General features: G+C 46.1%; 6 protein-coding genes across 6 annotated transcripts; 3 read left to right on the plus strand and 3 right to left on the minus strand.

Moving 5' to 3' along the window:
• Positions 1 to 264: 264 nt before the first annotated feature.
• On the plus strand, positions 265 to 2,071 carry F4822DRAFT_430986 (uncharacterized protein; the record flags this gene model as incomplete). Its single annotated transcript, XM_051461403.1, has 7 exons — positions 265 to 375; positions 426 to 491; positions 559 to 614; positions 663 to 910; positions 967 to 1,574; positions 1,655 to 1,807; positions 1,874 to 2,071. The coding sequence occupies 7 exons, from the start codon at positions 265 to 267 to the stop codon at positions 2,069 to 2,071; spliced, it is 1,440 nt and encodes a 479-aa protein (XP_051311887.1).
• F4822DRAFT_444621 (cytochrome P450) lies at positions 1,971 to 4,230 on the minus strand (the record flags this gene model as incomplete). The annotated part of the gene is made up of 6 exons (XM_051463269.1): positions 1,971 to 2,938; positions 3,052 to 3,382; positions 3,438 to 3,742; positions 3,802 to 3,861; positions 3,931 to 4,081; positions 4,147 to 4,230. 6 exons carry the CDS (start codon positions 4,228 to 4,230, stop codon positions 2,250 to 2,252), a joined length of 1,620 nt encoding a protein of 539 aa, XP_051311888.1. The 3' UTR covers positions 1,971 to 2,249.
• A 694-nt stretch (positions 4,231 to 4,924) lies between these two features.
• F4822DRAFT_306024 (uncharacterized protein) lies at positions 4,925 to 6,439 on the plus strand. Its single transcript, XM_051455257.1, has one exon. It carries the CDS (start codon positions 5,294 to 5,296, stop codon positions 6,224 to 6,226), a length of 933 nt encoding a protein of 310 aa, XP_051311889.1. The 5' UTR covers positions 4,925 to 5,293; the 3' UTR covers positions 6,227 to 6,439.
• A 911-nt stretch (positions 6,440 to 7,350) lies between these two features.
• Positions 7,351 to 8,988, minus strand: F4822DRAFT_306263 (uncharacterized protein). Its single transcript, XM_051455259.1, has 4 exons — positions 8,608 to 8,988; positions 8,449 to 8,556; positions 7,998 to 8,380; positions 7,351 to 7,947 (listed from the first exon to the last, which is right to left on the minus strand). The coding sequence occupies exons 1-4, from the start codon at positions 8,767 to 8,769 to the stop codon at positions 7,383 to 7,385; spliced, it is 1,218 nt and encodes a 405-aa protein (XP_051311890.1). The 5' UTR covers positions 8,770 to 8,988; the 3' UTR covers positions 7,351 to 7,382.
• Positions 8,989 to 9,530: 542 nt separating this feature from the next.
• On the plus strand, positions 9,531 to 10,614 carry F4822DRAFT_437849 (S-adenosyl-L-methionine-dependent methyltransferase; the record flags this gene model as incomplete). The annotated part of the gene is made up of 5 exons (XM_051462452.1): positions 9,531 to 9,580; positions 9,642 to 9,749; positions 9,807 to 10,057; positions 10,112 to 10,265; positions 10,335 to 10,614. The coding sequence occupies 5 exons, from the start codon at positions 9,531 to 9,533 to the stop codon at positions 10,612 to 10,614; spliced, it is 843 nt and encodes a 280-aa protein (XP_051311891.1).
• Positions 10,294 to 12,079, minus strand: F4822DRAFT_409035 (alpha/beta-hydrolase). The gene is made up of 2 exons (XM_051458617.1): positions 11,176 to 12,079; positions 10,294 to 11,100 (listed from the first exon to the last, which is right to left on the minus strand). The coding sequence occupies exons 1-2, from the start codon at positions 11,590 to 11,592 to the stop codon at positions 10,756 to 10,758; spliced, it is 762 nt and encodes a 253-aa protein (XP_051311892.1). The 5' UTR covers positions 11,593 to 12,079; the 3' UTR covers positions 10,294 to 10,755.
• Between the last annotated feature and the right edge of the window lie 117 nt (positions 12,080 to 12,196).

Raw genomic sequence — 12,196 nt, forward strand, 5'->3', positions numbered from 1 at the left:
TTGTACAAATGCGAAAAAATCAAGTTTTTCAGCCATTAGCTGAATGTGTATACTGTCTTCGGGTTAGATAGAGGGGCGGTGGCGTTCGTGACTGCATAAATATTCCACGCTCTTCCACTACTTCTCAGCCGTATCGTTAAGACGGAATTGACACATCAACTTTTCACGGGTCGACGAGAGGAAGTGAAAGTTTTTCATCTAAACTCCTACTTTGGTTGATTCCTAGCTAGGTATTTTTTTTTTCCGGCGTTTTGAACTACTAACATGGCCAAATTTAAACAAGACATCTTCCAAGAATTTCAAGAAAGGCATTTTAGGGTACCTTGCGATTATAAACCTACAGACGTCCAAGTCATTGAAGTGAAAGGTTTCGAGGTAGGTTTTCGCCAAGTTAACTGGATCAACACAGCTAATTCGCAATCTAGACAGATACCCAAACTTTTCGGTCATTTTCAGTCAAACCGGACGAATTAGGGAGCTGGTTCTCAGATGTAATCTTCTGTAGCCGCTAGGAATCAATGGCGACCGACGAACTAATTGATTTTGATGCATCCCTAGAAACAGACGAACCGCGCGAATGACACCAACCACTATGGGCATAAACTACGTGTTGTGTATGGTTCTACTCACCAATATTAAGTTTAAAATTCTGATATTGTTAGAATCGGATATCTTGGGAAAGGGGTGAAAAACGACTACGTAATGCACGATCAAAAATTCGCCCCAGGAGATATTCCCCCGGGCGCATCAATCACCACGCTACCCTTCTCACAAGAGCACTACCAACTCATCTGTCAAAAGTTTAGTTTACCTAAGGTCACATATTTACTAGTAGAGCGGGGGGTTAGGACATTAAGAGGCCACTTCCAAGTCACAAAGATGCCATCCGAGCAGGGGAGGATCATCTACAGTGAGTTGTACATGAGGCAATGAATCGCAAATATCGTGCGCTGAAACCGGTGCCAGGCTTTTCTTTGAGTTCGTTCAGTAGCCTGTTGATAGGTACCAAGTTAGCGGCTTCAATGTCGTACTGCCCTTCAACGGGTGTAACTAACGCATTGGTACTTGGGAGTGGTGAGCAGGATGGGTTTTCATGGCTACAACAAGACCTAGAGCAGCTAGCACCCCTGTCTGATAGCCCCTTTCTCGTGCCGATGATAATCTGTCAGCGCCTCACTGATGCTATCAGTGACTCCGTGGATGGGATCTCTAACCGATTACATCAGGTGGAGATTGGAAGCGGCCAGACGGGCATTATGATTGTTGGCGATAACGGATTGCCCATGCCACGAGGACATTGTGAAGACCCCAACTTATCTGTCGCTATCCTTAGTGTGGCCCAACAACTGGTTGCTGTTGAAGCCTACATCAAAGGCCATAGTGTTACTGTGCGCTCTGTTAAGAGTGAAATGTTGGAATTTCCATGGCACCAGTTCCCTAGTACCAATAGTGATGAGGTACGGGAGCAAAACAAGCTTATTGCCAAACAGCTTGACTTCATTGATCGCAGCCTAAGTTTCGCTCTTTTCGGAGTTGAGCATCTGAAGCAGAGGGCAAACGTACAGGCAACAGCTGTAAGCCAATTTTTATCCACCCCCATCCTTTGCTTGCGTGCTTTCTGTTAGAGCTTAATCGTTGACCTCTCTAATTCCAGATCAACAATTTATTTGCTCAGCGTAATAGTGAGATGAATACAATGTTGGCAGAGTCTAGCACAAGCATCGCGCGCGACACAAGACGAGATGGCTCCGCTATGAAATCAATTGCCGTTTTGACTATGGTCTTTCTTCCTGCGACTTTTATTGCAGTGAGTTGTGCCTAGAGTTAGTGATAGGATATGAGAATACCATGCTAATCAAATTCATGATTAAAGACATACTTCGGCATTCCTGCGGTGGAAGCATCGCAGCCATCACAGGGGATTTATTGGGCTGTGACGGTGCCACTAACCTTGGTTGTCCTTTTTATGTGGAGGCTATATTTCTACTTCTGCGTCGTCAAGAAGGATTATTGGCGGTTCGGCAAGCGTCGTGAGACAACAAATTTAGATGATCTAGTTCCTGACTATTAAATCTCTCTTGACATACTCTGGGTTTTATTTAGAACCAAGATTTTTCTATAATGGCGCTGTTTGGGGCCATGTCGCGATGGTCAAAGCGCTAAAGGCGGGTGATACAAAATTTCAATTACAGACCACGAATTCTTAGCTTAGCCTTCCACATCATACCTCAGTCTTCTCGAAATACAATCTAGACTTTGACTTTGACTTCATCGTTTATCAGTGCCTTCCAATAATCGCCCCTTGGCTTAAACCCCAGGTTTGGTCCATCATGACCCGCTACCGCGAGATCACGCAGCTGATACTCATCCGTCCGACCCCTCCCATTCACGCGCTCGACCTCTCCTTCTCCAAGCTTACCCGCTTCTCCGGGGGCCTTCTCGAAATCGAAATACCATAACGTTTTCGCTATCACTAGACTTATCTCAAGATATGCCATAGACTTACCGAGACACCCAGTATCTCCGAGCGCAAACGGCGCAAATGCCCCTCGCATCGCCGCCCTTTGCTCCTCCGACCCTAGCCATCGTTCCGGCCGAAATTCGAACGGTTCGGGGAAGTAAGCTTCATTGTGCATTAAGCAATACGGGCTCACGCCAACAGCGGTGCCTTGAGGTATTACATGCCCGTCGACTATAAATGGTTCAGTGTAGGAAGCATGCGGTTCACGCCAGAAGGTGCCCAGAAAAGGCGGTGCGACCCGCAGGGTTTCATCGATAACAGCGCGAAGATACGTGCAGCCAACTGGTTGCGGCCCGCTTTGAATCGCGGTCTCAGCGAATGTCGTGCGAATCTCCCTAGCGAGTCGAGCATAAACGGTCGGATGGCGTGAAAGGTAAAAGAAGAGAGCGCTAAGCGCCGCAGGCGTCGTAGCACCACCTGGGATACCGAAACAGTGTCAATCCTAGAAGCACTCACCACGAAGAGGGGTCGATCGTCGAACGTCATGATGGACGCCGAGATGTCTGAACGTTCATGAAATTATAGCTCACCAGCTGGCATGATAAATACAGCCTCAGCCCATAACTCGCTCTGTCTCAGATTCTCATTCTCAAGAACGGGATCGCTCGTCGCAACGGAGTAAAAGTCGTGCTTTGCATCCTTGGGCAGAGCCATACGTTTCTGGATTATGTCTCGTATCGTGTCGCTAAATGCTCGTCCGCTTTTCCGGTACAACCTACTGAATATCGGCCATATGACAGAAAGGTTCGGCCAGGTCACTACGTGAACGATCAGCAACCTTATTACCGACGACAAGAAGGGAGCGAGCCGATATATTTTGGCAACCCGCAGGGAATAGAGCCCACATACTGAAAATATAAGCTAGGCCGCCCACCGAAACCATAGCTCGAGGAAAGGTTCTATTCTTAGCATCTACCAAAGTATGAAGTTGTTGCCCAAAGGCTAAGTTACCGGCGACGTCGGCGGTGAGACGCTCACATAAGAGCGACATGTTAGCGGGCTTACCGCCCATTTTCAAGAGTTGGCCCAAGAAAGCATCAATCTCCTTGCTCATAGTCGGTTCAAAAGTACGCAAAGATCGATCGGAGAGGACCTGCCCATATATCTTTCGTTTCTGCCGGTGGCGCTCCCTATCCAACGTACCAAATATATTCTTCTGTGGGTTGAACTGCGTTTTCTCGTATATACGAGCTTTATTAACCCCAGGGTTCAGATAGATATCTATGCGAATCGTCATTATACGGTGCATCTCGAGGGTTGGGTAAGCCGTATTCCCTTACCACGGACTGCGGTTGCCGTATTAAACACCAAACGATTAGGGGCATGTCTAAATACCGAACCTATTCATGTGCTCGTGGGGCTTTGTCAGTTATGTACTAGATCGCGTTATCATGGAAAACCGGACGCACCATATTTCAAATAATCACGATATGTGACAAGATGGAGATCCTGTTTCAGCGCATGATAGCCACTGTAGCCATTACTCAGTTTAGCAATGAATGGCCCTGGGTATTTACTTAAGGGATGGAGAATGGCTCGATAGCCGACGGCGAACAGGACCTGTCGGAATAAGATTTCTCAGCCACGGTTATTCATGTAAGAACGTTATTTGATCGTTGATTTACCAATGCTATCATGATACTAAAGCCGTACAGTGCCACCAAGGGCAACATGTCCAGGGCCCACATGATGTGAGAGGTTATATCCATGTTTATGAACGCGAATGAGTGTAGGTGGATTCAAAAGCAAAAAAAGCTAACGATAATGGACGACACACTTCTTAAACCGAGAAATGGAAAGGTCCATTAGGAGAGGGATTTAGGTTAAATAAGGCGCAGCCCGCCTCTACGCCGCCCTTGCATACGACCGTTTCCTCTCTCTGCTCATGATGACCCTGGGTGCCTAACAAAGATAACAACCCATCACTGAAGCGAAACTTTTCAATACCCCTGCAGGTTAATCGAATCGATCCAACAGGTGCCCAGAGTAATGGCCATGGCGTGGTATTTTTTCCCAGCAAGACGACCCCGCGCATCGTAGATGAGTACCCAGACAACCACCATGTGCGGGACACGGAGGGTAACTCTTTATAGGAGTCCAGGGCTAAACTCGAAGTTTATACGTTACGTTGGAAGTATTCCGTCCCGCGTCGGCATCAAGTTAATAATTCGAGTCTTCTCAGGTTATCGCGTTTATTTTGTCTTCCGCCCTCGGGTATGCGGCCTCGGTTGGCTTTTATTACATGTTACTAACAATACCACATCCTAAGTAAAAAAGGGAGTCTCGGTGCTTTCATATAAGCCCCACATATTACGAAGTCAAAGGATTGTAAGAGGCAGTTTACAATAACACTGCAACTTAGGCTTTGTCATTCTATACGCAAGGTAACACCAATATTCATTAACGAAATATTAAAATACCCAGGTAGGTAGCGATGACCAGGTCAAGAGAGAAGCTATAGTGATAAGTATAATCAAGAGCAACCAATTACAATTGCATTATATACCCTCTACCACCCGATACCATCTGGTGCTTAATTTATACCTGAATAGTCTCATCTGGTTACCAAGTGGTGGAAGGCTTGATTTTCGTCAAAGACCATAACAGCAATACGTATAACAGACAAAGAGATTGTTTTCAAACAATTGTCGGGCGATTTATAACAACCTCGTTCCGCTACAGTTGAAGAAGCATCGTGTAATGGTTCAGTGACGCTGATTATTTACGACAACATTGTTTTCAGGGTCTGGATACCCCTATAATTGGCCGAAGATGACAGGAGAAAAAGCATCATCGAACATGGAGACAAAAGTCATATACGGAAAACGTGGTAGTATCTTAGGAAAGATCCCAATCAAGATGAGCAACCAAACTGCTCGTCAAAACGATCGCCGAAGGAATGATAACAGACCAACTCAAACTAGACAGCCAGGCCTAAATCGCCAACTTACCGCGAGGAACTCTGAAGAACTGCTTGACGCTGTAGGGATCGCTTTACTTCAAGGTGTGGCGGAGGCAGACCAGTATGTCCATGCACAAGAACTCCATGAAAACGTGGAAGACGGCCTTCCGGGACTTAACTTCCAATTCGAACAAAGCGACTTGGTCGGAAAGTTTTTAGATACAGGCTTCCACGAAGAGGACACACATCGAAGGGTCATACCGGAGAATGAGTCGTTTTTCCCAAACCCTATGGTTACCTTCCTTGTTGACCAGCCCCAGAATCTCACTTGCCAGATTTGTCTGGACATGCCTGTCAAGTTGGCTTCCCGAGATCATGGAGGTACTGCAGATTTATCTGCGATCCTCCCATGTGGGCATGTAGGGTGCTACCACTGTCTGATAGCCTCACTTGAGCAGAATTCCTCTTGTCCATTCTGCAGGGAGAGACTAGTTTACGAAGATTGTCGCCATGAGGTCGAACCAATTCCACTTACCTATGGCAACATTATCTCGTTACCGAAGACTCTTTCCAAAGGGGGTGTCATCGGCAAGAACTGTCGGGCTTGTGACGAAGAAGTGGAATGTGAGAAGGCGGTCAAGAAAATGAGGACAGCAGCTACTTTCGTTTCTAATGCCTACCACCGCTTAGGATCATCCGCGGCCGGTTCAGATGGAGCTGGGTTGTTAGACGGCGTTGTTGACCTTTTTGAACGTGTCCCGAGGGAGCACGTCCTCAGAGCTAAAACTCGAGAGGAGTGGTAAGTCGGGAGCCTACTATCTGGCTGCGATAGTTCTGAGTGTGAACATTTCCTACATTCATTAATTCAGTGACGTTTACTTGTTTTGTTTAGTTTGGGGGACCACACACTTTTGAAATGTTTACTCTGGCAAGGGGCGTTTTATGTTTGCTGTTTACTGTTTAGAGCTAAATTGACCGCCTTAAAATAAAAATAAAAAAATTCAAAAAATGATAAACCCCAAGTATTTACATTTCCAGCTCATAAAAGTGACTTTTTAAAAAAAGAAAAGAACCGGTATGTTTCATCCTAGTAGTTTGAAGATGGTATATGCATCGTAGACATATGGGACCATGTACTGTGCTATGAACGTAATATGATAAATACCTAGGTAACTAGTGTAGAAATGCCTAGATTTGAGTAAAGAAATCGCATCATTAATTTGCGCATGTTTTGACGAATTTGTGGTCGTATCTCGTTCTCTATTATTAAGGTAGGAATTAGTTATCACATATTTGAAAATAGGGGCTTGTGATGGTCAGATTAAGGGTATCCAGGATTCAAGAAAATTGCCCAAAATGCCATCACTTCTAACGAATTGATAAAATAGGCTACTAAACCAGGTAAAACTGAATTTAGGTTCGTGTTTATTAGCCCCTTTACTACTATATGTCATGTGACTCAACTAAAGGAGCCGGGCGATAGTGTGACTCTATAAAGGCGGCAAGTGACGAGACCCCAACAATATCCACTCGCTTCCCTATGCTTCGCCAAGGTTACATCGCACTATTCAATAGTTCCCTGTCGACTCTGAAGTCTAAGACTGACCTATCCATACCTGTACTACGTGCGGTCGATCTTTCTCGTCATACACACCCAGGTGGTCCCGTTGGTGGATTATACGCTGTCATTGTACGGTATGGAGAAGTATGCAAATAGTGCTATAGCATCTCCTATTTCAATACCACCCATGTTTTCGTGGGTAGACTTGGGTCGTTCTTATCTCATCTCTACAAGCTACTAAGAAATGGTCCTGGTGGTCCGTAGAAATCGCAAAACAATCGCCTTAGGTACCTAAAGTATATATGGGGTAAAATAGAACCAAATAAGTAACTGGAAATTAAGTATTGTTAGGTTGTATGAATATAACTTCCATGTAAAGACACAATTAATGGTTCAGACTAGTTTACTCTCCAACTCTTCGTCACGTTTATAGCACTATACGGCTCAACTTTCTCCCCAAGCCTTGCCATCTCTAAAGCAGCATCACCGCTACTCCCAGAAATTGTTGAAGCCACCCGAGCATAGCTTCTTCCAGTCTGGCTCATCCATCCTATTTCCCTTTCCACGCTCGCACGACTCGCAAGCATCGCGTTCAACGGATACAGCTTATCAACCTGGTTTTGGAGCCGGACGCTCTCAACATCATCCTCGATTGACATGTTCCGGGGCCTAAAATTAGTAGAGTCGAGTTTGATGGAATTGCGAGTAGGTCTACGGTCTTTGGTGGAGAAATTGCTGAATACCCCCTTTATCCCCCCATTGTTAGAACCAAAGGATGACTTTACTCTTCCCTTGAAAGCTGACAACAATGGCGGTAAAGTGGGAAGACATGCGCAGACAATGGATAAATTGGCTTCCAATGCACCGAGAATACAGGCAATGGCGCCGTACTCGGTGAAATGCGCAGTCATCCATGTCTGATTGGTGTTATATGCAAGACGAGTGATGGAAATGACACAGATGCTGTTTCACTCGTTAGCTTGGTTCTTCTAAACAAGGAACCAGAAACTCACAAAATGCCCATGGTAAAAATAGAAGTTAAGGCGACTTTTTTGCTCGTTTTAAGCGAGAGGTTCCACACTACGGGCATCGGAAGGAAAAGGATCAGACAATCTAGAGTAACGCCGATTCCCGCCTGTGCGATGAAGAAATGGGATGTGTTAATACATGTATAATTAGGATAAGAAATCTTATCCCAATTTGCTTCGAACGGCTGGCAGCCGGCCAGCGAGACGATGGTGAAGCTCAATCCATAACCCGCGGAAAGAGCCATTAGGATATAGGCCGAAATGCGGAAGCCATCCTGGGTTGCAAATACAGAAAGAAGAAAATCAAGGATAGAAATCTTGACGAATGCCACTGCGAGCGATCCGCATACATCAACAACCAAAAATTGCTAGTGTATTAGTTATTAGCGTGCTTATAAAAGGGGGGATTAGGGGCGGGTCAGTCACACTGACTTACCTTGGTTGAAAATAGCAACTCTTCTGGAGCGACATTCACCATCTTCTGACCAACTCCTCCGCGCGTAACACAATAATTCTCGCTTATAACGAGACCAACTGAAAATAACTTGAGGCATAATTAGTCGTGTATCTGGAACTATTACAACACGTCACTTACCCATGAGGCGATGATCATATAATCAGACAACCTCAACTGGAGTTTCCGAATAGAACGGGCCCAAAATCTCAAAGCGACAGAGATAGAAGAGAGTGCTAGGCCACAACTGTTAACCGCGAGTACTGCGGTAGCCAATTGCATATCCGTAGAGTATGGAGCCATATTCGCAATGATCTGAGTATTCTCAGGAGCGAGAAGACAAAAAAGTAAAAGAGTCTTCAACTCCGTCGGGGGCTAGGATCGAGTCTTCAGAAATACTAGACGCGGTTCGGGATTATTCAGTAGGCGCACCGTGACTATCGGCTCCGGTTTAGGGCTGACCTTCACGCCGCATGCAACGGGCCGCCATATAAATATGGGGCGGGGAGAGTGCCGACGCTCCTACTGCAACGGCGCGATGTTATCGGCATCTTGGGTCGCAAGAAAGGAGCCAATAATATCGCAAATGGAAAAGATCTACTAGATCTACCTATACTCGGCATTGAGACTGCAAGCTCATATCGATTATGAACTTGTTTCGGTTCCGTAGGAAACGATGTAGTATCGAGCCTACATATTCACAATCCTTCCACGCAACGTATAACGTGAATGAGATAATTCATTAGCCGCTGTCGCCCCTCGGACGCGCAGTTTCTGCGCGTAGGCGATCTTTTCCCGCGTCTACCCCTTTTCACTGTCAATATTTGAGTTGTATTCTGAGACCATCGCGTCTACGTCGCAGAGCATCTTTCCCGCTGCAGAGTTTCAGCGTTACATGACATGATATGAACATGCAGTTTGACGCTTCTGTGATGAAGAATTACAGTAAGCAGGTCGTTGGAGATATTTGTTTCACGACCTATTTGCGTGCGATGATTTCCCAGCCCGAGAATCCAATTCTCCAAAGTTACACTCTTAATTATGCTCATTTCTAGTCTTGAAAGATGGAACAAGAAGCATACATTCTCGGGCGTGGATTCTCAGCCAATGCTAGGTTCGATCCCTCATCACATCTCCAAATGCGGATCTGATATGTAATCTAACCTGGCGAGTAGGTTGAATCTGCAATATTTCCTTTGGAAAGATGGAGGATTCTCTCTGCATCCTAGCATACCAACTGATTGTGATAACTTACGCGTGGCAGAGATAGGTGTTGGAACTGGGTACTTTTCCCTTCTTGCGTGATCCTCCCGATGGCTGTGCTGATACCGGCCGTGAAGGATCTGGCTGGTGGATCTTGCGCGACATCTACCTCCATCTGCTCAAATCGATGGTTTTGATGTCGACTTATCACAGTGTCCACCAAAGGAATGGCTACCATCCAATGTGTCCGTGCACAGGGTCGATTGTCTAGCCCTCTTTCCCGAGAACTTGCTTGAGCAATATGACATCGTTCACATTCAGCTTTTTCACTTGGCAGTACACAATAATGACCCGGTGCCTATCATACGCAACCTAATTAAGCTTCTGAGTAAGTTTTTAATCTGACTTGTATTCGCACGTGGTGATGCTTACTAGCGGCTAGAACCTGGAGGGTGGATCTCGTGGGGCGAGATGGACTACAGCAGTTGGAAGATTATGCGAACGGAAGACGGGAGGGACGTCGAGGATAATTTAACTCCACTCCTAGAAATAATAGGCACGTTGGGGGGGACAAGATCCAACTGGACCACTGACGAGTGAGTGTTGCTCATAAGCGAGATGTTGGTACGGGAATAGGCTGATGCCGTGAGCTAATTCCGTCGCAGTTGGCCGATTAAGTTGCCGAAATTTTTTGAGGAATATGGGCTCACAAATGTTGCAAAGGATAATAGGCCGTTTCCGTTGGACCTGTTGGTTTTTCAATTGGATACTGCGTTAATGGCATCCGAAGAAGTAAGCTACAAGGCCTTGGATCCTATGCGAAATGGCTCTGGCGATACGTGTCGGGGTGTGATCTCCAAGGTCTTTCGGGATAGGCAGAAACTTGCTTATAACGTAGGCCGATTGACTGTTATCGGACAACGACCATTCCAACGAAAGGACTAACTGAGAGAAATGATGGGGGGAAGAATGGGAATATCAATGAATTTTTCATATTCGCCAAGTATAATAAACAGTTATGAAGTCAATCTATCCAACGCCGGGTACCCAAATACCTAATAATACAAGAAATACATATCTCCTAAACTATAGTTGTCCAATCCGAGTGAGCGCTTCAGCCGTGTACTCAGGCATACTCAAAAAGGGAGAGTGGCCAGCTTCGATCTTCAGGATCACATCAATCTTATGAGGTCCACTTGACTTCGCAGTATCAATAAGGTATTGCGCCGCGGCGACGGTTGTTGGTCGGTCTCCTGCGCATAGAATGTATGCGGTCGGGATGTAGCGCCAAGCAGCGTAGGTAGTAGTACTCCAATAGGATGCGATACTTTGCGGGCGCAAATTCTTCGAGAGCTCAGCGACGGTATTATCATCTAGATCTTGATAAAACATATCCTTCGCATCTTCGGGTTGGACGTTGATGGTGCCGGCCTACAATAACATTCATGTTAGAAGACACTGAATGAATACAAGAAAAGGGTACGGTAAATCGCGGAGTTAGCTTACAGTAAAATCTGTCTTCATTTCAGGAATCATGTTATTCCGGGTGCCGTGTGGAGAGTGCTGGAAACCCTCTGGAACGAGAAAAGCATTGATGTAGATCAATCTTACGACTCCGCCCTTCAATCCTTTAGACTCGCATGCCCGCTTATCCAGGCCTTCTAAGGCCGTGCCAGCAGTCATGCCACTGAAGCTATGCGCGACGACAATCACGTTGTGATTCTCTTGAATAAGTTCCAAGACGGTCTTCCGGATTGTTTTGACATCTCCGGACCAGTCTGGTGTCGGCGGGGTGGAACCGGTCGAAGGGAGTGCGGGCGCGACGGCCGAGTAACCTTGCCTGTTTAGTGCGGCGATAACATGATCCCAGCACGTAGGACTATGCCACGCGCCGTGGAGAAGAACAAAGACTGGCTTAGACATATTCGCTGATGTGAAAATCGTGTATATCAAAGGATGTTGTGGAGTGATTTCTTGGCGATTTCCATCTGATGATGATGCTGGCGTGGCCGTATTTAAGAACGATTTATGGTGCTATCATCTATCACCGAAGAGGGCATTTATTACACAGAGAGACTTGCGCCGCATCGGAGCAGGATGTCCTCACTCACAAGGCATCCGGCGACGAGATATACGCACCCCATGATGCATTTGCTCCGGGACACGCCCTTTCCGGGACTCCTGTTGCTTCTGTTGGAAACTTACGGCGTATCTTGGTGTGCATGTATTCTTTTGATGAATGCCCACGCACAATCGCACCAAACTGGTGCGAATACCCATTATCATTAACCCTCCGAAAGGAGCAATTAGGTACAGCTGAACCGCGGCCTGTGTGATACGGATCCTAACAGCGTATTCTCTGCTTACGTCGTTGGGTTTGTACGACGTTCGACAATCTAAGCGATTGGCTGACTTGGCCCCCAGCCACCTATTTTAAAACCAACCCTACCTTTTCCCCAAAGGCGATTAATCCTTATTTTTCGGTTCTCTACCTCTATTAGACAACAATGCGCCGGGGAATTATGAC

The sequence above is a fragment of the Hypoxylon trugodes genome (genome assembly GCF_022578975.1).
Source record: "Hypoxylon trugodes strain CBS 135444 unplaced genomic scaffold F4822scaffold_7, whole genome shotgun sequence".
In the NCBI taxonomy this organism is placed as follows: Eukaryota; Fungi; Ascomycota; class Sordariomycetes; order Xylariales; family Hypoxylaceae; genus Hypoxylon; species Hypoxylon trugodes.